Below are 25,577 nucleotides of genomic sequence, written 5' to 3'. Positions count from 1 at the left end.
AAATCCTATAGCAAGCATGTGAGGGTGACCATGAGCAAAATCCTACAACAATCAGATTGGACTCCAGGTGTGGTGGGTGCTATTGTGGCAAGCAGGTGAGACTATTACCATTATCTTGTTTCAGGCATGGTCTGCTTTATTTAGTTATTACATGAGTTTTGTAAGGGGCTGGTATGCCACCTCCTGGTTACCTCATAGCACTTGTTAAAGATTTATCAGTTCCCATGATGTTAGTACATTTGTTTTTGGGGTCATACTTCGTGCGTCCTGCTGTAGACCTCTCATTTGTAAGCAAAAATCCACTTGATGCAGCAGGTTAAGGAAAATACGATGGGGTTTGCCTTGGTCGGCTAGTGGGTAGGATCAACAAACTTGACCTTATTTGACAGCTTGAGTCCTGACCACAAAAATGGGTATTCAGTCTGACGTTTGCCAATCACTGCAACAATGCATCTAATTGATTTGTGTTGTCATGCGCACTGGTCCCCTCGAGTTTTCATAAATTGTGACCATTCTGGGTTAGCTGATTATTGTATATCTGATAGTAATAATTTAGGGTCAGATGTACAAAGCCATTTTGCCATCACAAACCCCATTATTTGCAAACTAACAGGATTTGTGACTGCGAAATATATGTTTTTATTTGCTAGATGGTGTAAGTAGTCTGTGACGTTGCAGGCAATGGTCCTTGGGACTACTGCCTACTCCCTCTAATGTTTTCCCACATTGGAAACTTTTTTTTTAAAGCATCACTAGTTTCTTTAAGGAAAAGTTTGAAAAGTTTCCCGTTTGTGAATTCAAACACAGCGTTAGTAGTCTGTTGTTCCTTGCAGGCCAATTACAGAGTGGCTCGCAAAAAGCACCTGGGTACTTCATATTCATTAGGTAGGTCGTTCTGCGACTCTTGGTCATTTGAGATTTTGCAATGAGACCTATTAGTACATACATCACATTGGAAAATGTAAGACTAGTCGCAAAATGTCTGCGTGCAATTTGGACCACTTTCTGCAGCCACTCTTTTAATCCATATGACCCTGTGTCTTGGTGGGCATAGTTTGTGGCTTTCACGATAGAGTGGCAGTGAAATTACATTATGGTTAGCATCAAGAGAATACTGATTGTTTAATGGCAGACAGGTCACACAATGGGGATACAGGTGCCCGTGGTGATGGTGCAAGGACTGACTGATAGTACTGTGAGAAAGATGCTGAGCAAGTAAATTACTGTGCAAGTAAATTCCAGTATAACAGTGCACTGGAAACTGATCAGAGTATACGGATTGTGTTGTAGTCAACAGATCAGTGTAAAGATGGTGTTGTGCCATGCCAATCATCATGTGGTACAGTGCATTAGCATGAAGGGTGGCTTTTGGGTAGTTTGTGACCGGCGAAAGACTGGAGATAGACTTATGATAGGCAAGTCTATCTAATGGTTTCCAGCATATGCAAGGATAAAACGTATAGTTCCCTGAACTGAGCACACAGTCTGTTGGAGCAAGGGTGCAGTTTACATACAGGAAGCAACACCCCACAATGGGACAACCTGATACTTTTGACCATTGACAGCTCACTTGAGAAAAACATGAAACCATAGGAGCCTTAAACCAAGACGCAGATCCATGGAAATCCATCGATGTGAAACAGACATAACCCTGTACCACAGCAAGACATGCAGTTCAGAAAGGGCCTAAAAACGGAGCAAAAAAGGCACCTTTGACTGATTGTCATGCAGAGTAAAGGTCATGATTGAAAACTGCCAGTCACAGAATCCAGCTCACCAAGCTGCACTTTAACTGACCACTTGTGCCTCATCTAGACTTTTTGTTTTTAGTGTACACCCTCAAGTGACTATTATTTAATACGCAGCATTTTATGAATCTACTTAATACATTTTGAGTGGATGGTGGCCAAAAAGAAGGGATAGTATGGGTGTGGTGTCATGGTAGGATGCTGAGACTCTTGGGGTGGATCAGTAGTTGGAATGTGAGACTGTGAAGATGGCCCTGGGAAGCAGATTGGACTGTGAGCACGGTGCTGTGGGCAGTAGGTGACATCACAATAATATTGCTGTGGTCAGCTCATCAGTATATGCAAATTGATAAATGACTGATGTGTCGAATTGTGTAACAAGTGATATGAAAAGCTGTGTAGACCCTGGGGTTGATGCTGCTGTGGCAGGCCAAAATGTAGGCATGGTGCAGTGGCCACCATATCACATTGTGCTCATGGTGCTGTGGTCTCCACATCACAGTAGAGGATGGGCTTTTTGCTGACAGGTAGCCTGTGGGGATGTTGCCACAGATAGCTAGTCACACTATATACATGGTCAAGTGGTAAGTAGATCACTCTCAAGATTTGGAAAGCAGCCACTTTAGAAACATAGAACATTATAGAGAATATGCTATCACCAACTAAGGCAGGAAGGATGGAGGTTTACTCACTCTCAAATAGAACACAGTTCTTCACAGTCAGAACTTGCTTACTATGTTTTAGCCTATCTCCAAGGACAGTCTTCATCTTTCGTCAGAATGTTTAAAACCAGATCTACAGAGCTCAAGAGACAGTTAGAGCTAGTGAGTGTTAATGCTGGTGGACCTTGTATCTTCTTTAAGCTACACCAATTATTAACCTAGGATCACTGTAGAGGAGTATGTGGTTTCCCTACAGGTCCTTCTAAATGCACTTGGAGATAGAAATGATATGTTTGAAGGGGTCAATGACAACTCTTTGGCCCAAATAATTTGTGAAGCCCAATACTTTTTTCACAATTCCAGTTGGAGAAGTATAGGGTTGAAGTTCACAAAGATAAAGGGACAAAAACTGCTTTTTCAGCTACAACATGAAATCTGCCTAGGCGTGAACTTCCTGATTACCACCAATTACCATGTGAACCAATCCTTTAATTTGCCATGTTCCTAGAGCTCTTGAAAATGCATATTTTGTACTTTCACTTTAAAGAAGAATAGGAGAAAGAACAAGCGGTACAATCATTCCCTCCATAGTACTATCACAGAACATAATAATGGCATGGCAGACCCTGGCCAAAGCCAAAGGCCATCTTGTGCACTATATGTACAACTCCTAGGTTTTTTTATTATAAATGCTTAAAAACACCTCAGATGTTCCTGGGGCATGAGAGAATTTCACCACGTGTGGCTCTCCAGCTATAGTTCTGATCGTAAAATGCTATGTAAAACAGAAACCAGGGCTTCCCTCACTCAATAAGGGACAGAGGCATTAGATTATCCATTGTCACCATAAGCCTCATTAAAGGGCATAGACATGTATTACATTTTGACATATTGATTGCATGACATGCATGATTGCATGTTTACTTAAATGTCGTTTTCTGAAACAGTACCCTTCTGGGTGTTGTTGGCTCTTAATTGAGTAATTGTTGGGCATGATAAGGCCTCTAAAGTTGTTTTGGGTACACATGTTGTTTGAAAGCTAATGAAGCTCAACTTTTGCCAAGCCTGGTAACTGATACTTGGAAGGGTGGTCTGTGCCTGTTCTTGGGAAGGAGTGTCTAACTTCCAGTGTAGGGTGAACGCTTTAATGCTGATACTGAAGGTGTAGTCACCACCAAAACTGGTCCGGCCTCTCATGCCCATATTCCTGCAATATTATTTGACTGTGGTGAACAGAAGGATGAAACAAACAGGCACCAACATTTTTATTTTTTTGTCCATTTTGGGCCTCCACTGACCGTGAGATTGTTCTTTTTGGAAAGGAGTGAACCATTGACTCAAGGGATTATGTAAGTATTGAAGAGGGAGGATCCTTGCAGGATTTCACAGATGAGTTTGCAGGCGCTCAAACTGAAGGGTGCCAGGATGACTGTCTAGGTCCTACAAGTGAAGAAGGAGCAGATCTAGCAGAAAGCAGGTTCTTGAATTCTGATTTTATGTAGCGGTTGGATGAAGATGCAGTGGAAGTCCGGGTCCAACACAGCAGAAAGATCCAGGAGGATGAGAGCTACTGTTCTCTTCTGTACAGGATCATGCAAATGTCATCTGTGGCAGTACTGAGGGTGGTTTCCGTGCTGTGGTCGGGTCTAAACCCAGAATGAGTGGTGTATAGGAGTTGGTGCTTGTTGAGATGATCGGTTTGTCCTCTGTTGATCATTTTCTCTAAAACCTTAGTCAGGTAGTTTAGCAGGGAGATTGGCATGTAGTTGGAGAGGATGGAGGGGCCTGGGGAGGGCTCCTTCAGCAAGGGAAGGACTGCTGCATGTCTCCAGGCATCTGGGAAGGTCACTCAGGAGATAAAGGTGTTCGGGATCAGCATGGGTACTTCACTGATGGGTTAGAGACCCATGGCACAAGCCTGGTGGGGGTACGGGTCAAATATAGCCCCAGAGTGGATGAACATGATAGTGGTGGCAGTTTCATCTTGAATGATGGTGGACCATTTGGTAAGTGTACGTTGTTTGAATGACATCAGCAGCCATTTAGCGTGGTCTGTTGGATCCGGTTGTTTGTTGAAGCTGCTGTATATGGTGGTGCATATGCTGCTGAAGAATTGAGAGATTGTTGCATAGGTCCTCTGAAGAGGTGTTTGAGTTGGAGGCGACACCAGAAGAGGTGAAATCTTTTACAATGGTGAAGATTTCTTTGCTTTTGTTGGTGCTGGCATTGATATGGTCCGTCGGCGTGGTATGTTTGGTGGACTGGATTAGTTGGTGGTAGCATCTCAGGGCAGATTTGAAAGTGTTTCTTTCTGTGTTGTTGTGGCTAGATCTCCATCTGTGCTCCAGTTGTTTGCAGTGATGTTTAGTCAACCTAAGTCCTTCATTGTAGCAGGAGGTTCAGGATCTGGATCTTGCTGACTTGCTGTTTTTGAGGGCGATGAGGGAGCTGGGAAAGGAAGTTATCCATTTGTTGAAATTCTTGATGGCCTGTTGCTGTGTTTGGGTCAGAGGGAGTTGAGAGATTTGTTCCAGTCCTTGTCTAGGATGTTGTTCCAGTTTCAGCAAGCTGTTCTGGCTGTGGTTTCTGTACATTGTGGTGGGTCAGGAATGCAGAATAGGACAAGGGCATGGTCGATCCAGGTGACTGGTATGAGTTCTTCTACAAGGATGTTGTCAATGAGGTGAAAACGGGATCCAGGAGGGTTACAGTGGCGTGGGTAGGTCCTTTAACTTTGGAGGTAACGCCCAGGTTTCTGAGGCCTTCACGTGGTTTTTCATTAGGGTTGGCGGGTCTTCCAAGTGGAAGTTTAAGTCTCTCAGAAATAGTTGCTTGCGTCGAGGATGAGTGATGCAACGGAGTCCGTGATAGACTCTTGTGACCTGGATTTCCCGCTAAATCCCTTTTTAAGTGTCAAGCAAAGATGCCCACTGTCAAACCTCAGGAAATACCAATGCAACAGTGGCAATATCAAAATTCTATATTCCATTCAGTAAAGAAGCCGGTAAGTTCTTTGTTGAGAATGTGTTTGAAGTCCACTGCTTAAAGAGCGCCTGGGGCTGACAGCAAGCCAAGGTCATACTAGGAAGGCTCAGCAATAAATTCCAAATCAATTTGGCGCTCATAATCTCAAAAAAATTAAAGTAAGTAATCCTGTTCATGGGAGGTACTGCGAGTACAGTGGTTAAAACTTTTAATGAAGAAGTGCTGGAAAGAAAGACATGAACACTGCCTCAGAAGCTGGATTCTAAGTGGACATTTGGCACAGCGATTTCACTGGACTGGATAAATAAAAGCCATTAGTTGTGACAATATAAGAGACAACATCCAAGAGCAGGTGGACTAACTGAACACAGTTATGGAGGTCCATCAAAAGCTCAAAATGCACTTCTGTATTTATTTCTAAGAAGATAAAAGACCTTCTTTCTGGACCACATGGATGAGGTTTTTCTGTGGACCCCTGTAACACAAAAGCTATCTAACCCTGAATTAGAAAAATGGACTTAAGCATGGAATGAGAGCCAGAGTATATGGTGTGAGGGTGGCGACTTGTATGTATATCAGAGACAGAGTTAGAATACTAGGGGGCATATTTAGGAGCCCCTGTTGCCTCATTTCTTTTTCACGCTAATGTGGCCCAATGAGGCCAAAATCACTGCGCCATATTAACCCGTTGTGTCACATTATGCCTGCGCCAGACATAATGTATGCAAAGGGGGCTTTCTCCCAATTGAGGGGTGGCGGGGGTGTGTGTGAAAAACATGACGCAAAGAAATCTAAAAGATTTCTTTGTGTAATTTTTTCCAGGATTTTTAACACCTGCTCAGAGCAGGCGTTAAAAGGAGGCTCCCGTTGGTTTCTATGGGCCTCTGGGTGCTTTGCAGGATTAGCGTCACAATTTTTTATGCCAATCCTGAAAAGTGCTGAACTAGCATAAACAATTCTGATGCTAGTTCCCTAACTACCGCCATGGTGTGCCGCATATTAACTACAGTGCACAAATGGTGGTGTTAGGGTGGTGCTAAGGGGGCGCAAGAAATGTGGCGCTTCACTAGCTGCAGCGCCGCTTTTCATAAATATGCCCCTAAATGTATGCTTACCTTGATGATATGGTGGCTGTTAATAAATCTGCAGGTCAATATTTTTTACCTTGATACTATGACTTGGAACTGGGGTGAGTATTGAAAATTGCTTTTGTTTCTTTAATAGAAACATTGCTCTTCCTGTGATAATAAACTAAGCAGAGGGAGAAGGGATCCAGTAGGATCCTAGACCTGGCAACTATTATTGGGACAGATGTGAATATGGGCCAGCACAGTGAAATGTGCCCAGTGCCTCCCAGTGTAATTTGCTGAGCCCTACGCGCCCACGCGCTGCCTACTTTGCATAATGCAGCAACAACCTGCAGTTGGGTACGGGAAGTCTCGTATTTGCAGGCCCAGCTGGCCAAACATAAAAGTCTCACTTAAAGGCCATTGGCAGGCCTTTGTTTGAGATACGTCATGCCTGGGAGCCAGCTGAAGCTTAATTCCTTAATGTCAATGCCATTGAGGAAATAGACACTCGCCTTGTCACTTCCAAAGTGCTTATGAAATAAACTATTATTTGAAGGTAGGTTTCTGACTTTGCAAAGCTCTTTTGTTATAGGTATGCATGCACTGTAACATTAGGGGTATTTGTCTGTAGGAATAACTAAATTAATGACCATTTAACACACTTTCTAATAAGTGTTTATTGCTATCCAAAATTATCCTTTTTAGAATCAGAATAACAACAGTGAGGTTCTAAAGCTATGCCTTGCAGAGTGCCTGCAGCTTCTTGGTCCGGGTTTGTAACACACAAAGCCGTACTACAAGAAGTGTAACTTGTAGGTAACAGAATGATCTCTGTAACATAAATTCAAATCTGTGATCTCCAAGTTACATGACGTTCTTTGCAGCAGGTGCACTAACCCTCAATGTTATTTTATTATGAGTCGAACCTGTTAGTATTCCGCTCTCTCCAGCAACTGGATAATAGATCTTTCCTGCAAGTGTATCTCACCACTGTTACACCCCTACAGAGATTAATTTGTAAAATGATAAGTGCCGGGCACAAAGTTTTCCTTAGAAGTCAGCCGCTGGTGCTACTGAACTTTGGCCTGCCACAAACCAGTGCTGCCTATTCTTGATTCCACCTCATGGCTCTTAACTCCACCATGAGACACACCCTTCCCCTTTACTCCACTCTTGCAGGCTCTGCTTCCTCCCCTTGTCAACATTTTTCTGTCTTTCTCTTGCTCGTTATTTACCCGTTGTGTGTTTTCCGTGTCTTACACTGGGTGAAAGTCTGGTGAGGAAAAATAAGTGCTGGTCCCCAAAACTGGGGGCTGTTGGGCCCCTTCTGTAACCACCGGCTCAAATTAAGCACAATACCCTGGATTGTGCAGGGTGTACAAAGAAGTCTACAGTAGGTACTTTAACATTGTAAGATTATTTGCAGTGCGCTCTGTCTATGACCAATTAAGTAAACCCGATCAGTTTTTTTGTTTTTGAGAGCAGCCGTGTTTTTTTAATGTATAAGTTAAATTCCAGACTTCACATTCTTTGCCCCGGCCCAATTTCCTCTGCCACTCCTTTACCCATTATGCATGGGATTCTGGAAGAACTTGTGCTACTTCCAGCAGTTCAACTGTGTAGCACTTAATTAGAGTAGGAATGCTTCCTTAAATTTGGCAAAGTGGCTGAAATCTGAATCCATACGCACGGAACACAACTTTATGTTCCTATCAGTTGGGGGTCCAGCTACATGCAAGTCTTCAAAGGCTGGCAGTTGCAGTTCTACAGCACAAGGAAAGCCCATGTGTTACAACATGAGCAGTGCAAGGTGTTTCACTAAGAAAAATATTGAGCTTTGTTACAACATTCCTGCACTGAGACAGAAATGAGACACGGCATAAGTACTGAATGAGTTACACCTCAATATTGGAACCAATATATTGAGTACAAAAATATTAACAGGTAAGTAGCTTTTCTATGCATGACTCCACATACAGTATATGTACCATATATATATATATATATATATATATATATCCTCAAAATGTGTAAATGTGGAGTTCAGATTAATAAATCTATACTTTCCTCTATGATCTTACTTTTCAATAGTTCTGTCCGCAATATTTTGGCTACAACACTAATGTATACCAATTCAAGGCTACAACCAAGTCACACATATTGACCTGCAATTTAGCAAGTTCTGGCATGAGGATTTTTACACTAAAGGTTTTGGATCCAGTCACTGTGAAAACGGTAAAAGATCATTTGGTCGTATCAAGTTTAGTAATAGTAACTAAAGCTGAGAAACCTAGTCGACGCAAGTAAGGGGCTCTGCTTGGCCCCGAGAGCCAAAGTACAAGCTGCGCTGATTTGTCACATACATTAATTCAGTTGCCTCCATCACTCGTTCACTGACACCTCAAACACACATTCAGTCGTATCGAATGCCAGTACTCCCTTAGGAACATGACAGACACTCACTGGCAGCACCACTCACAGCACCTGTCACTCACCTGCCTTCTGCACTTGCAACAGTACTTACTTTCGGCACAAACCACTGACACCATCACACAAACACACGATAATTTGTCTAACTAACCTTTTTCTATTTTACACACTACCTCTCATCTCAACCACTAACTTTACCACTAACCACATTACTCTGACATAAGTATCCCTTGACCATTCACAAAACCACTTTCACTGCACTCATGTCCAGTAGCTATTTGTCTCTGTCACTTTCCTACTAAGTCATTACACCACTCCTCTGAAGTACTCTATTTAGCACTTGCTTGTTACCGCAAAACGTTCAACTCCTTTTAATCAAATCACTCTCCTTCAGCTACGTGCGTCATTCATTCCCAGAAATTCGCAACACCAGTCATCCACGCCACCCACCAGCAACAATAGTCACAATCACTTTCTTTTACTCACACCAGCAATGAGCTGCAGCCACTCACTGTCCAACTTTCTCACACCATTCACTCATCTCAGCCATTTTAAACATCACTCACCCGTGCAATCAGTCGGATGAGCCATTCAGACATGTCTCATCCAAAGATATGCGTGGCCCTGTTCTGCCTCACACAATGACCCACCTTCATAGAAACATTGTTTCACATCTCAAATCCCAACCTGCCATCACTCAAAACTCAGCCACGTACAACACTCATTAACTACAATAAAAGATCCACAAATAACTATCTTATCTTCAGAAGACTACTCAAGAGTTAGCTGTTTTGTACATAACCACCATACCCAAACACTAATGTACAGCATAATCCCTGTGTATGTAAATAAGTATAATTTGATTATATGTATACATATAAATGTATGTGTTTATTTGTACAAGTATGTCTAATAATTATGTTTTTTGAAATATATAGATATTCTTTAGGTCTGCTTAACAAAAATATATATTTTTGTTATGGTGCATATATATATATATATATATATATATATATATATATATATATAAAATTCTAAGCTTAACATGTTTATAGGTCATTGCATAGTTGTTATGTGAGTTGTCTGCATGTCTGGCTAGTTGCTTATGGGTCTCTGTTGTATTTATCACAGTGTGTAAATATTATCATAACTTATGTACAAGTGCTTCATTACTGAAATAGTTAGGAAAATATTTGAAAAAGTGTTATTAAAAGAATTGCGTTCTAAAAATACACAAATAAATTAGCTTAAAGTAGAACAACACTTGAAAGACTGAGTTTATACAATATAACTTTAAATATCAATATATTATTTTCCTTATATATATATATATAAAAACCCTTTCTATGTTGTCATGTATCTGTATATGTATTACTTTACTCATACAGTGGAATAGAGAAAAAAAACGTTCACTCTCTCCAATGCACTAACTACCCTGTCTCACCGTATGCCTATATTAATATATCCTCTAACTCCACTCTGACTCATCCCAAACCTCATTCTACCACTATGATCACCAAAATAACCCTTTCTAGACTCTTCCCTCCTGTCTCACCCCAAACCTCAGTTCACTACTGCGATCTCCCAAACATCCCTTTCTAAATTCTTCCCTCATGTATCCATCCTTTGACTCATCCCAAACCTCACTTTACTACTATTACCTCCCTAATCCCTTTCTATAAACTCTTCCCTCCTCAATCTCTCCTTTGTACTCATCCCAAACCTCATCTTACTACTATGATGTCCCAAATAACACTTTCAAAAACTCTTCCCTCTTTCATCCCTCTATTATCCTATTTATTCCAACTAACAGACTGACAATTTCACCACTTAAATTAACTCATATTTCCCTATACTAATCCACCACTAACCCTTTTGGGTTCCGGCATAGTGTGCTTCTTGTCAAAAAGCAATTTGATGCTTCATCTGGGGTAGTAAGCATTATATAAATACAATTTACAATTACAATTTGTTTCACTTAAGTACATTACATGATTTCATTACTTTGGCCTCTGTGAAAAGTAATTGATTTTAAACATGTACTTTTCTGCACCTACAACCCCCTGACAACACTGCCAAGAGTGAACCAAAAGATGGCAGTCTGACATGTGCATAGCATATATAAGTGTTGATTGCCACTGGATAGTTCTGGTTAGGTCTGTGTTTCCATATTAACTACCTTTTAATGTTTGCTAGTAACTTTGTCGCTGTTGGATGAACCTTCACAAATCTTTTTTAAAAAGTGCTTTTTTTCGATTAGTTTCTTCATGGAAAGTTTCGGGGTGATCTGCCAAGCGGAGGTCGAGAAAAAGGGGGTGGGGTGCCAAAACACAAAATCTCCATGCATTTCCATAAACCTTTTTGCAACACAATATTTCAAAAACTGCTTAACAGAACACCACCAAATTTGTCAGAAAGCTACATCTTGATCCAGAAAGTGTGCTTTCTGTGATTAGTGTGAATTCGTTCACTAGTTTTTGTGAATTTAAGGATCCAAAATATTTGTATATCTAGACATTTGAGTTTGAAGGACTCTGAGAGTTTTTCAAACCCAATTTATGAAAATTGAGCGTTCTGATTGGTCGAAGGTTTTTTTTTTCCTTGGTCCAAATCAGTACACTGGGAGTAAGGCTCCAGTGGGAGCCAGTGCTGTGATTGGCTACCCACAACATAAGAAAAAATGTTGCAGGCAGCCATTACAGAACTTGGGGACTTAGTCCCACGTGCAGAGTTTGTTTTGAAAAACAAAAAACACATAGGAAGCAGGGCAGGGAATAACCTGCACCCTAGCCCTTGTGGACGGGGTGGGCCAGGGTCCGAGGAGCTTCATTTTTTAAAAATTGAGGAGGGGGTGTGAGTGGGTCCCCCATCCCTGAGCCTCCTTTGGGCCTGGGGACCCCATTACCAGGGGCTGAATTCACATCAAAGGGACAGGGGCATGCAACCCCTCTCCCTGTGCCTCTATTTCGCCCCAGGTACCCCACCCCTGGAAGCCGAAGCTCCGCACCTCCATGCCCAAGCCATTTAAGGCCCCAAGGACCTTCCCTCTGGGGCCCAATTTCTAAAGAAGGGGAGGGGGACCGCATGTGCCAGGAAGCACATACTATCTGGATTTAGAGCAAAACGGTCTGTCATAGTTAACAAGAACTGTCCCTCAAAACTAGGATCAAAATATTTGTATGCCTTCATGAATGGGGCCAATATATTTTTGTTCGACCAGACCTCAATAGGTCTGCAAAAAAAACAAGGATAAATTGCATAATTATGTTAGAAAACATTTTTAAAGAACAACATAAATAAGAAAAAAATCGTAGTTTTTAGTGGGGAAAAAGAGAGTTGAAACATTGGAAATAGTAAACTAATATCCCTACTTCAGTAGATTTTTTTTCCAGCAAATCAAATTATAACCTGCACTTTGCTAACTTGAACAATAAAGAGTTAGGCCAAGCAAATCCATTGCATCATATTTACGATTCCACTGGGAGAAGGCATTTTGAACAAGTAATCCAAATTTAACAAAATTAAGATCCCTCCCGTATTACTTTATGTTTAAGAATATAACCCTATTGAGTAATGCTAATGATTAAACATTTATGAAGGAAAGATTTTGATTGGAACTTTAAATTCAGGCCTTCGTTAATATATTTAGATGGGGGTATAAACTGTTGCATGCACCCAGATCGTCTCTAAGATCACTTTTTATGGAAGAGCTGTCTCACAAATTGTGTAACTACACAAAGTTTAAGAGCAATTTCAACAGAGCTGTGGAGTATTTTGATGTTAGTATGGTTATGCTCAGCACATCCGATTATTTCTCAGAACCTATTCAGAATGTCTGTGCCATTTGCTGGACGGTGGCCACTCTGTATATTTTAAACTGTACAACTCAGTATGCTCTAAAATCTCCTTTGGTCCATTACAACTTTACCTTTCCTATAGAATCTCGCACAATGTAAGATGATTTATTATGTCACTTCGTTTAGGGTATGTTCCTCTAAAAATAAATAAGGGTAAGACAGTTTAATAACCCTTAAAAGTCCATTCTTTGTACATTTGTCAAATAAGCAAGAAAACAACGTTTCACGTGCTGCATATATGTCCTGCTTAAAGAGAATTTCAATTAAGATACTTAGGCCCATATTTATAATTTTTTTGCGCCGCATTTGCGTCATTTTTTGATGCAAAAGTGGTGCAAACTTACAAAACATAACTGAATTTTCCAAGTTTGTGCCACTTTTGTGTCAAAAAATGACGCAAATGCAGCGCAAAAAAAGTATAAATACGGGCCTTATATCCTATTATGAATAGACAATACAGACACACATCAGGCTTTGATGCACTTATTCAGGAACCCGTCTAACAAGGAGATCTGTTTCTATGTTTTATGGGTTTTTTAAAGTCTTTTTGACCAATATTTTAATAGGAAATGAGCCTAGATGAAATATAGTTTTTTTTTGTATTATATATTTTTTATTAAAGTTTTTTGTGCTGTTCTTACTTATAATTGTTGATGACATTGTAGGCCTCTGCTAAGGTCATAATTTATGAAAAAAATAGAAATTTGGACAAATAGGCTAATCAAATCTGCAACTGCCCATATCCCTAACTGTTTCAGTTTCTGGAACCATTACTTGCATGTTGCTGCACCTCGTCTTCCATAACCTTTAATGGAAGGTCTTGGGAGAAGCTAGTCGCAGACTAGTCTTAGCCTTGGAATCTTCGTGAGTGGGGTACAATGAGGGACAGGATGGATGGGGTGGGGCATGGTGGGAATCAAGGCATTAATAAGGAGTCAGGAGAGGAAGTTACGACCTCTTCCTTCTCTTACAAGGGCCACCAGCAGGGATGTTTTTCTTTGGTTCATGGCGTTTTCACTCCTTGATTTGGCATGTCAGGCCAGCAAGACACGGAAGCCGTGCGGGCGGCTTTGCGCAAGCTGGGTGAGGCTGGGCGTGCCGACCTGCTCAGGACTGGAGTTTTGAATCAGGCCTGCTTATGGATGCTGGGTCCGATGCAGACCACGTCGAGCAGTGTGGCGGCCGCGGTCACGGCCTGCACTACACCAAAGGCAAAGGGAAGGGCAAGGGCAGGAGCATTTCCCCTGGGGATTTTAACAAGTCCGTGGAAGGAAGGCATAAGATCCTCCCTAGCCACATATTACATGAGGCCCCAGGCAGAAGCGTGCACACTGAGTCTGAGGCAGGTGGGACCTAGTAAGGGGCATGCTAGTGATAGTACTGCCACTGGAGCTTTGGCCATGGGGACACCTGGGGTACCTGTGGAGGGTACCTTTGGATCTTTCAGTGAAAGCAGCTGGGGGGGCAGACACGGGCTGGGGCACAGGCTTCCAGCTTAGGGGGCAAAGGGAAGCAGACTGGGGACAACAAAAGTGAGCCAAGGCTGGTTTCAGAGGTAGGCCTTGGTACGGGGGGTCAAAGGGAAGTCAGTGCTGATGTTGGTCTGGGTGCACTGAGTTGGGACTCAGTGCACACTAATGATGAGTTGATGGGGGTGACAGACAGGTAAGACTAGGGAGCGGGAAGTTCAGCAGGTGGCAGGTCTTGGATTTGGAGGCCAGGATTAGGGAACAGCGTAGGGTGGTTGTAGATACCAAAGCCCTTTGGGAGTGCCTATGCAGAGCCAGGGTCCTGGGGCCGGACCAGGCAGATCAGGTGAAGAAGGCAAAAGGGGCACCAGCTAGCAATGGGACTAGGGTTGTGGCAGGTTGGCAGGGCTCAGGAGGACATTGGCTGTGGGCCCTGGAAGAGGATGTAGAGGGTGGACAGGCAGAAGGAGCTGATGAGGTTTGTGGGCTTGGTGGCAGTGGAGAACTGCCTAGCTGGAGCTGCCTGGTGGGCAGAGAGCCAAAGCCAGCATGCGAGGTTGGCAGACGGATGACGACATCTGTGAGAGAGCATGACGGCCCCCTGGACATTGGCCTGTAGAAATAAGGGGGTTATCGACAGCTCAATTCTCAAGAGGGCAGAGTGGTGGAACGAGCTATGCCTGACGTGAGAGCATGTGTGTATGATTTGGAGTTGAATTATGAGGAAGGGGGTGATGAGTGGGGATGGTGAATTGAGTGATGACAATGAGAAAGGTCATAATGATAACGGTAGGCTCTGGGAGTGGTGTGACAATGGCCGTGGGAGTTGGTCTCTTACAGAAATCAAGTGCGACGATGGAGACACCCCTGGGTAGCAGAAGCAGATGTGCACAGGAACCACTCGATGGAGGAAGAATGCCGTCTGCCTACTGTTACGTAAGAAGAACTGGTGGTCTATGTGGAATACATAGACCGGTGATACTGTTATGAAGTCATGCAAATCCAATGACGTTGGGATGGGGTGATTAAAGGAGCGGGAGAGGCATGGAAAGAGACTGGCAACAAAAAAGTGGAAGAAAGTGCAGGGGTCCAGATGGATTCCATAAAGGCAGGGGATGAGGAAAGTGAGAAGACCAAGAAGTGGGGTGGGCATAGGAAGCAATTACCCTATATGGGGCTGGCCATGCCGCTAGGGTCTCACCTATTGGAACAAACGAAGAACAAGATATGAAAATACATGTATGTGGGTGTGTCCAATCTTTTACACAGGGACATTCAGCCTAAGGAAGGGTCAAAGGAAGAAGAGTGGGTGCTAGCATGGAGACCCATTAATATGAAGAACTGCATGTCGGCATTTTTTATATATGCCAACGTTTACTGTGAGAAGTACCCAGACACAGCGATAGCTTTATTCAAGTACATGGACATTATTAGGAAAGCACAAATGCACTTTGGGGGTTTTACTTGGCTTAGTTATGATGAGGAATTCCAAGCCAGGGTCAGCGTGAAACCTTACAAGCCTTTGGGTGATGTGGACTCTGAGTTATGGATGCAGTGGATGTCCCAATCTACGACTTCCACACATATAGGGAGTGGCCTGCCCATTATATATACGTTTTTTCAGCTGTGTCCCACTCAACAGGGAGCGGGTAACGTGTCAAGGAATGTTGCCACAGGGGTACTTCAGGGGCATGTTGGAACTTTACAAACTCATTAAAGAGGGGAGAGAGAGGTGCAACTCCTTGTCCATCCTCCCTAAATACTTTGACCATTAGACACAAAATAGGACAAGGAGGAAATGTCTGATGCTCACAGACAAAAGTGGAGCTCCACCTTAGTGGGAAACAATGCTGGGTTCTTTAAGAATGCCCTCACCCACTCATTGTGGCATGATTCATTATTGGGCTTTGCTTCAACATCCCTGTGAAAGTCAACGTCAGGAATGGAGCAATAAGGAAAGGAGTTAAACAAAACATACTCCTCGGGATCTACCCTGCTTTATCGCTGTTGTTGTCTTTTGCAGGGATCTTGAAGCAAAGCCAGATGATGGAGCATGCCACGATGAGTGGGTGAGGACATTCTTAAAGAACCCAGCGTTGGATCCCACCAAGACGGAGCTCTGATTTTGTCTGAGAGCATCAGCCATTTCCTCCTTGTCCTATTTTGTGTGTGACATGCTGGAACTTTACCAGGGGATTTTGCACCAGAAAGCCTTGCAAACTTAAACATGAGTGCTCCAAATGCAGGGGTCAACATTCCATAACACAATGTTTCACATTGGCCAGTCCATCTGAACAGTGAAAAGCGGGTAGGGGTAGGGGACAACAGGACCCTATTGGTCCAAAGGGGTCCTACGCCAATTAATTTGGAGGCTTTACTTCTGTGGCTGGTACTATACCTGGATACAGAGGTGGCATTGAGGTTGGGATGGGGTTTTCAGGAGGATTTTCGTGTAGGTTATCAAGGGCCAAGAGGTCGTAGGAGGACTGACAACTTGCCATCAGCCGAATAAATACTGTATGTTGTGGCAGCTAAATTGCAGAAGGAGTTCAAGGAAGGCAGGATTGTGGGCCTCTTTTACGACTGGCCTTTATCTGACTCAATCATATCTTCTTTGGGCTTGGTACCTAAGAAACAGGAAGGGGACTACAGTTTGATACATCATTTGTCCTGTCATAAAGGTGCATCGGTAAATGACTTCATAGCTACGGGGGATACCAGGGTGGTCTATGCCTCAGTAAATGATGCCATCATGTTGGTGAGGGAGTGTGGTCGGGGGCACAGCTGGTGAAGTGAAACATCAACAAAAGCAAACAAACACAAATATTCACCCCCAGACACAGATGTGGGTTTAATCAATCAATTATTTTGCTCACCATGCCACCCCAGTTTGGACCCAGCCATATGCAAATCAGTCTTGACCCTGTTCCCCATGGGAACAGTCCAGCCGAGCTGCCAGGCCAGGTCCTCTCTGGACTGGAAACAAGCATCCTGGGACCGGTTTTAGGATATCACCCTTCATCAGCCAGGCTAGCCTGAATCCAGTGGCATAGTGAGCACAGGACCCATGTCTGGCAATACCCGGCGCACTTAGGGCGACAAAAGCAAACAAACACAAATGATGGACGGAATGCAGAATCAATCAAACATTCACCCCCCATCACAGATCTGGATTTAATCCATCAAAGTGCAACATCAAGTCAGCATTTTGTTTGATGGAGATAAGCCCAGAAGATTTTCCCTTACTGGACATGCAATTTTATTGTGCCATATATGTAGACATAGTTTTGCCGAAGGGATGTGCTATTTCTTATGTCAGTTTTGAAGGTTTCAGCTCCTTTTTGCAATATGTTTTCATGAAGTTGAGCGGACACAGGGAGATAACACACTACTTGGACGATTGTTTTGTTTGTGGGGAGGACAGGGTCTGGTGACTGCCTGACAGCTTTGCAACACTTTGAGGACATGGTAGATAATTCTGTAGTGCTGGTGGCATGAGAGAAGATGGAAGACCCCAGTGAGGAGTTGACTTTTTTGGGTATTGAACTCGACACAGTTAACATGATTGCAACTTTGCCATGAAAGACTGTGCAAGAAATGTAGTTTTTTGAAGAAGTGATGGGTGATAGACACTTGGAGCTTCGCAAGGTTCAAAAATTGTTGGGTTTCTTGAACTCTTGCAGATGACTGGGCATGGCTATGAATGGTGCTACTTTACCTCATCACAGGATATGGATCTTCATGGTTGTGAGGGCAGATTTGGGAGACTGACACTAATTCCTTGATGACTTCAATAGTGTGTCAATGTGGTTTCAGGAGGACAGAATGGTGTGGCAGGTGCACATCCTTGATGCTGTAGGCACTCATGGCTTTTAATTATTTTGGAATGGAAGATGGAGTGTGGAGACTTGACCACCGCTTTGGTAACAGCAAGGGTGGAGCATAGCATTCTTGAAGATTTTTCTTTTGCTGGTAGCATTGGCAGTGTGGGAAGATAAGCTGACAAAAAGGACAGTGATGTTTCATGTGGATGACATGATGATGGTGGTGGAGCTAATGAACAGCCAGAGGGCTCGGGACTTGAGAAAACTAATGCTGCTTCGTTTATTCATGTTGTTGTGCCTGTAAAAGAATATTGGCCCTCATTTGGACCTTGGCGGTAAAAACCGCCTACCGCCGTGCCGACAGCCGCCAAAAGACCGTCGCCGGGGCTACCAGCCGTCCACCGGATTATGACCACAGCTGGATTTCTGCCAGAAGGATGGTGGAAATCTGGCTGTGGCCATGCCGGCGGATGGCAGTAAGGTGGCACTGCTGTCAGCAGCAGCGCCATGCCAGTAGACCGCCGCCAGCCGTATTGTGACAAATAATACGACCTGGCTGTGTTCTGCTGGCGGACGCTGCTGCTGGCAGCAGCGCCCGTCCTGTCTCCTGCCGGAGGACCCCCTGCACACAGGTAAGTGGGTGCTCCGACGGGTGAGGGGTGTGTTGTATGTGGGGGGGGGTGTATGTTTGTATGTGCGTTTTATGCATGTGTGTGTTGCGTGTTGGATGCGAGTGTGCATGGTTGAAGGTGTGAGTGCGTGTATGTTATGTTTTGTGAATGGGTGTGTGCGTGCATGTTTGTAAGTGTGTGCGGATGTGTGTGTGAGTGGATGTATGCATGCATGGATGTTTGTGGGAATGTGTGTGTGTATGTGTGTATGAGGGGACGTGAATGTGGGGGGGCATTGGAGAGGCAGGGGGTGGGGGGTAACTGGAGAGGGAGGGGGGAGACCTCTATCAGTGACAGGGAAGGAGTTCCCTGTCACTGATAGTGCCTACCGCCATGGTTTTCGTGGCGGTAAGGAAGTCACGAAAACCATGGCGGTAGGCGGGGTCATAATCCCGCAGGTGGAACAGTGGCCGCCGCCGGGCTGGAGATAGATAATGGTCGGAGTGGCACATTGGCGGGTTGGCTTGAGCCAACCCGCCAATGTCATAATATGGCGGTAGGTATCGCCATATTTCCACCGACCTCTGGGGTCATAATGACCCCCATTGTCTTCAAGGCTAATTACGTGCCAGGAGCAAACAATGTATAGCTAACTCTTCTCATTCACAGTGGCACCGCTTTTGAAGTCTGGCACCTGGAGCAGAGGAAGACAAGACTCCAGTCCCTACAGAAGTCTGGGAATGGGGGACATGAGAGTACATAGGCTGGTGGAGATGTCTTTAGCAGAATCCACCAGGAGGAGTTATCAGCTCATGTGGAGAGACTTCCAAGCATTTGACGAGAGATCAGGGAGGTCTTTAAGTCAGGAATGCAGTGACAGGGAAGGAAGGGTGATGCTTTTTGTTTTGGCTTTGATGGATAATTGTCTGTCACCTATGACAATTGCAGGCATGCTGGCTGGGTTGTCTTTTATGGCAAGCTCAATTGAGGTTTTAACCCTGCGGGAGATGAAATGTTGGGTAAGATACTAAAGGGTTGGGGCAAGGAGAGATGTCTGAGATGGAAGGTTCCTGAGAGAAGCCATTACTTTTGATTTGCTGTGTATGATTTTGGGATGCTCGAGTGATTGCTGTTATGATGAGTTTGAAGAGGCATTGTTCTGTTTGTGCATGATATGGATGTTCTTCCGGGTGTTCAGGGTGTCAGAGGTATTGAGATTAGGTCTTGAGGACAGGGTATGGCATGATGAAGTATGATTGGAACCAGGGCGTGTGGGTATCTGATTGCGGAAATCCAAAATGGACCAAGCAGTAAAATGAAGGTGGCTATGGCTGAATGAAGGTGAGTGTATAACAGCATGTCCAATGAGTGAGTGGTGAAAGTTTCAAGTTTGGTCAGGCTGCCGGCGGGAGGCGGTGTTTTGTCATCAGGATGGTAACAAGGTCATGGGTTCTCATGTCTTGACAGTCCTGTGTAGGTCTTTGGTGAACTTAGGGCACAATCCAGCCAATTTTGGGACTCACTCTGAATTGGGGCAGCGATGTCGACTGCGCATTTGGGGTGGGGTGCGACCCAAATTTGCAGGATCGGGAGCTGGAGGTCAAAGTGCTGTGAATGGTACGTGCGCAAATTAATTGATGGTATGTGTGGTTGGAAGGTTTGAGAGGGGTAGGAGATGCATTGTGGTGATGTTGGCAGCTAATCTATTTCTTTTCCTGTAGGGTGTGTGAACGGTGCAGGGAGTCATAAGGCGGTGATGTGGATAGTGGGGCATTTGTTCATCCACGAGCTTCCAAATATGTTGAGCGGCAGATTTACGGAAGGAACCTTGGATTGCCGAACAGCATGCATGAGGTGCTATGATGGGGAAGGAGTGGGATGAGATGCCATTCCTAGCTACCATGGTTCCCAAATGGGGTTGTCCAGACATGTCGGTGTTACATCTGGGAAACAATTTGGTGCACTGTTAGGTCTGACACTACTGCAACACATGCAGAGGGACTTGGAAGTATTCAAGCAAAGATTGTCTGGGACATGTTTGGTATAGATGGAATGTGTGCCTCGTAGGACATAAAGGGGAGCAGTCAAGCATGCAGCCATTGACAAGGCCCGAAGACAGCTCAAAAGAGTGATGAAAGTTTTTTGTGCGGAAAAAGACATAAAAGTGGTGGCATTGGGGGCATAAAGGGGAAAGAAGGGTGGGGCTTTTCTCTTTTGATGGGGTGTATCTTTCCAATCTGGGTTACGCTTATTATATGTTGTAACTCAGAGATTCACTGGGTGTTTTGTGGAATGAATGGGTATGGTGTGGTAGGAGTGTTTGTGAAAGCATGTGTTGCAGTAGTCAGGGGTAAAGGGGGGGGTAGGACAGTAAAACACCCTCCGGGGTTTCCTGGGTGGCGGAAGGAGAGGGGTGAACAGCCAGATGTGAGCAGATCCCCCCCTTGGGGGAAGGAATAAAGGAGTACAGGTGAAGGAAGAACTTTGGGCAGGATGCCTGAAGCAGGAGAATGAGGTGGTGTTTGGAGGATGTTTGGGAAGGGAAGTGATAAAGACGTTAGTGATAGGAGGAAGTGATTAGGTGTAAGGTACAAAGAACGCGTGAAGCATTATGGTGAGAGAACAGTGGGGTTGGACAAAGAGGGAACAAGTTTAATATGTTTAATGATTTCAGAAAATATTGTCTTAGTTACATTAGTGTTTATGCAATCCTGTCCTAATAAATGGCCTTTTGCATAAAACATTGGAGTACGGTGTGTGAATGCCTCACAATGGAGGGACCAAGGGGAAGCTAGTTACAGATTAGTCTTCTACTGGGAATCTTCGTGAGGGGGGTATAACAAGGGACAGGATCGGTGGGGTAGTGGGTGGGGGTGTGGAAGGGATCAAAGCATTAATAAGGTGTCAGAAGAGAAAGTTACAACCTCTTCCGTCTCCAACGCAGGCCACCAGCCGGAAGGTTTTTCTTTTGCCACCTACCCAGCCTGCATCAAATAACTGGTGGTTCTAATATTGGGGGTGCCACAATAGGACAGGTTGCATGGTGGTGTGCGGTGGTTGTGGGAGTGGAGAGTCATATGCAGGCAGATCCACCCCTTGGGGAGAGGAATAAAGGAGTACAGGTAAAGAAAGATCTTTGGGTAGGATGCTTGGAGCAGGAGAATGAGGTGGTGTCTTAGGGATGTTTGGGAAAGGAAGTGATGAAGACATCAGGGATGGGAGGAAGTGATTGGGTGTAAGGTGCAAAGTATGCGTGAAGCATTGTGGCGAGAGAAAGATGGGTTGGAACAAAGGGGGAACAAGTTTAATATGTTTAATGATTTGAGAAAATGTTGTCTTGGTTGCATTTTACAGTGTTTATACAATCCTGTCCTAATAAATTTCACAAAACATTGGCGTCCGGAGTGTGATTGTCTCACGATGGTTGTCGCGAGCTGCATGCTTTCTGAAATTCAGTTTCCCTAAGGTCATTTCCGAATATAGGGCATCGCCATGAGCCCTCATGCTTTCCTCATCTCCCCATCTCAAAAAAGATCCCTTAAGGGTGATTTGTCAATTGAGATTTTTTTTTCTGACTCCCATATGTCACAGGGCTCCCAATCTAATTTAATTCAAAATGAGTCCTACTCTCTTGTTGCAAATATCTGACCTTCAGTAGGCCATGCAGTGACTCAGTGACCTCTTGTGGCGAAATAGAGAAATACAACTTCACCCAATTCTTCATAAAATGTCACAAATGGCTTTGATGAAAACAGAGCTCTTAAGCCGCCTGAGGACACAATGCATATGCGTAGCAAATGGGTGCCAGTGCTGTGGCACTTCTAATAGTGAGTTAGCTGCTAACACCATTCGAGAAGAGAACATGATGGGTTAAGGACATTAGGGTATGAAAAGAGTCTAATTGAGGAGATAAAAGAGGGCAACGGTGTGCTTTGGATTTACTTTTTGGCATTTCTAGCTTTGTTTTTTCTATGATTAATGCAGGACTCCCAGAAAGAAGATTGAAAAAACAGGCCAGATTGACTAGCTTAGTTCTACCCGAAATAACGCAGGTTGTCATAGGTGGATAATTCAAGTGCTTGTAAAGTAATGTCTGTAGCTGGCGATGCTGATGTACTGCAGTGTTCTCTGAGTCATTTAGACTGAACACGATTCGAAGCGGCGTTTGTCTTGTTTACTGATTGGGAGTCGCATTTCTTCTGTGGATGTCTGTATGAAAGATGTATGGATGTATGCGGTTGTGCAGAATGTGTCGGCGCCAGCCAGAGCTGAACCGGTGATGTTATAGGAGTATTGTTGCTGTAGCTGTAGAGCAGGAGAGTGTAAAGCACATAAAGTAAGAGAGACAGGGCAAATTGGGGGCTGAGGGAAAAGGGTGGAGGCCAGGGGCTGCACACTGATGTTAGTGACCTTGAAGATGCCTTCCTACAAATATCCCTTGGGTAGCTCATAATTTAAAACTTGATATTTGTCGGGCTTATCCTGAGAGTTCTCAAGTTCCTGAGACCACACACAGTTTTTCAGTGAAAAGAGAAACTACAAGTACCAGCATGCTTAGTGCTGCTGAGTGCAACATTAGGGCTGTCTCTAATGTATCCTTATGGTTTGGAGAAAGTTCACCGCCATGTCGGCTTTGCAGCACTGACCTCAGCTTGTCTCTCCCCAGTAGCAGCTGCCGGTAGATCATCTGTGTCTCTGCATCTGGATCCAGTGGGTCACTCCAGTCCCCAAGGGTAACCGCGGAGTGTGTCCGACTGCAGCCTCGAACTATAAAAAAATTAAAAAAAACATAATGTCAGTAATATCACTAGTGAAAGGCAGCGCACAACTGCATGCCTTGGCCGTACTCCCGTACATGGAGGCACTTTGCTCGCTTTCCTTATTGGCAATCATTGCAGCGGGAGGCAGAGACTGAACTCTACGTCGGAGACGTGCCTCCCATAAAAAGGCCAAACATTGATGAGGACGCGAAAATACTCAGTCTATCATAATATCCACTGGAGACTGTAAACCTTAACTGGACAACAAGGGCCAAGGTTATCGTATTTAGAAATGACCCACACGGGGAGGCCATGCGTTTTGAGCATTTATGGTCAAGAAATGGGGCTCTAATACTTGAAGAACATATCCAGAAGGTAAGCATCAAATGAGCAGGAGAGAGGTCCTCTCTGCATGCAGAGAATACCAGGGGCCAGTGGGCACGAGATGGACTTCTCACACTGGTGATATACTGAGAGAGTGAAAAAGCATTGAGTAGGCACAATTATTAGCTCTCACACCTGGGGACTGTATCCACAGACAAATTAAGGAACAAGGAGGAGACAAGGTTAACATCATTAGAAACGGTCCACAGAAAGGGCCACTTAGAGCTTACACATTGAATGGGTAGGAGAGGTGGTGCACAGGTATACTAATGACCTCTGAGAGAGGCAGAGCATTTAATAATCAGGTAGCAAGAGTGTCAAATCTGGAGATGAATGTCAGATAGAGGTCAAAGAGTGGGCTGTAGACTAAACTCAAATGCCTGAGGAACCTGTGCAGAGCCAGGTCAAGCACTGAATGGGCAGTCGATTGTGCTTTCAGACCTAGACAGACCCTCAGAAAAGGATGTTGTGCCCTGGAATCTCTTCTTTTCAGTGTGACAAGCCTCGACGTTTCTGTCCCTTCTCCTCAGAAATACCACGCGTTGAATTCCTATGAGAGGCAGTGGTATGTTACAAAGTGTACCCATAGCCCTGGAGGCCAGCCAGTCTACGGTCTTTGAGGTGAGGGTTCCCCTACACTGCCCACGAACACCTCCGACGGCTAAACCGCAGTTTGAGGCAAATTACTGGCTTCAGGGGATATGAACCCCACCGCCGCCCCCTTCTTCCGGGGTAACTCATCGGTGTAGTGCAAGGAAAGCTCTTGTGCATATACCAGCCAACTAATGCCTCCAGCACAAGCAACCACAGAAGTATAGGCCTGGAGTTCACTAAATCCCTCCCCCTCACCCGGCGCTTCCTCAATGTCTCCAACTATGGCACTATCGGAGCGCAGGTAAAACGCGAGATACATTTATTAATTCCAAAACACTCTATTCGTGAGGTTTTTTTTCAGACAGTGTGTGAGCATTTTCTCTGAAAACGACTCCAATGTCCGCTTAATGCACCGCCTAAGCTTTAAACAATGAGTTTCGGGGTACAGTAGTATTCTAGATGGGCTGTTTTCATATTTCAGAATTTTTTCAGATTTTTACTCAACAGTCAAATCTGGTTTTATTCAGATTTCTCGCCCCCTTTGCTACTTAACTTCTTAGTCGTATCTAGTTGACACATTTGACACTTCGATTTGATAGGACCATACCATTTTTATTTCCTAAATGCATTGCATTGTGCTAGTGTTAAAGCTGAATTTATTAATGATTATTCATGTTACACCTTGAGAGCAACTCGTGCTACAAAAGGGATATTACTAGGAGCGTTTGGCAAAACCTCAGCTTGTGAAAATCTAGACTTCGGATAGAAGCTCAGCTAAAGTGCTGTAAGGTTCCAGCCACTCTACTGTGTCAGCCTTCGCACACTGTACACAGCATGGGCATCAAATCTGAGAATTGCTTATGCAAATCCAGCCCTTAAACTCTAATGTTAAACAATGACCTGCACAAATGAGATACTGATCTTTTAATTCTTAACGGAGGAGTGCGGCTTTCCTTTAAGTGCTAACAGTACGCGGGCAAGCTGCAGGCAGCCATTTGAGTGGGCATAGAGTGGCTGAAAGTAAGGGCTCACCTTGCAGTTAGACTGAGGAGAGTAGGGCCAGGAAAAGAAAGAGGAAAAACGAGAGCGAGAGAGGTCGAGAGAGGGCGGTAGAGAGGTAGAGAGACTGTGGACTCACCGGTGCAGTCCGACTGCGGAAAGGTCGACCGTTGGCCGGAGTGTG

The 25,577-nt window shown here is 44.3% G+C and overlaps 1 protein-coding gene across 2 annotated transcripts in view; it reads right to left on the bottom strand.

Moving 5' to 3' along the window:
- RASAL1 (RAS protein activator like 1) overlaps positions 1-25,577 on the bottom strand; it is a 658,663-nt gene that overhangs the window by 26,720 nt on the left and 606,366 nt on the right. The window contains exon 19 of one of the 2 annotated variants that reach the window (XM_069214557.1): positions 23,303-23,423. The exons of the other annotated variant lie outside the window; for it this stretch is intronic. Coding sequence (XP_069070658.1) covers positions 23,303-23,423 — 121 coding nt within the window. The remainder of the gene's footprint in view (positions 1-23,302; positions 23,424-25,577) is intronic. 2 annotated transcript variants of the gene reach the window in all.

This window comes from Pleurodeles waltl, chromosome 11 (assembly GCF_031143425.1).
Source record: "Pleurodeles waltl isolate 20211129_DDA chromosome 11, aPleWal1.hap1.20221129, whole genome shotgun sequence".
NCBI lineage: Eukaryota > Metazoa > Chordata > Amphibia > Caudata > Salamandridae > Pleurodeles > Pleurodeles waltl.
The sequence above is the reverse complement of the archived record's forward strand: the minus strand, read 5'-3'. Positions and strand labels throughout refer to the sequence as shown.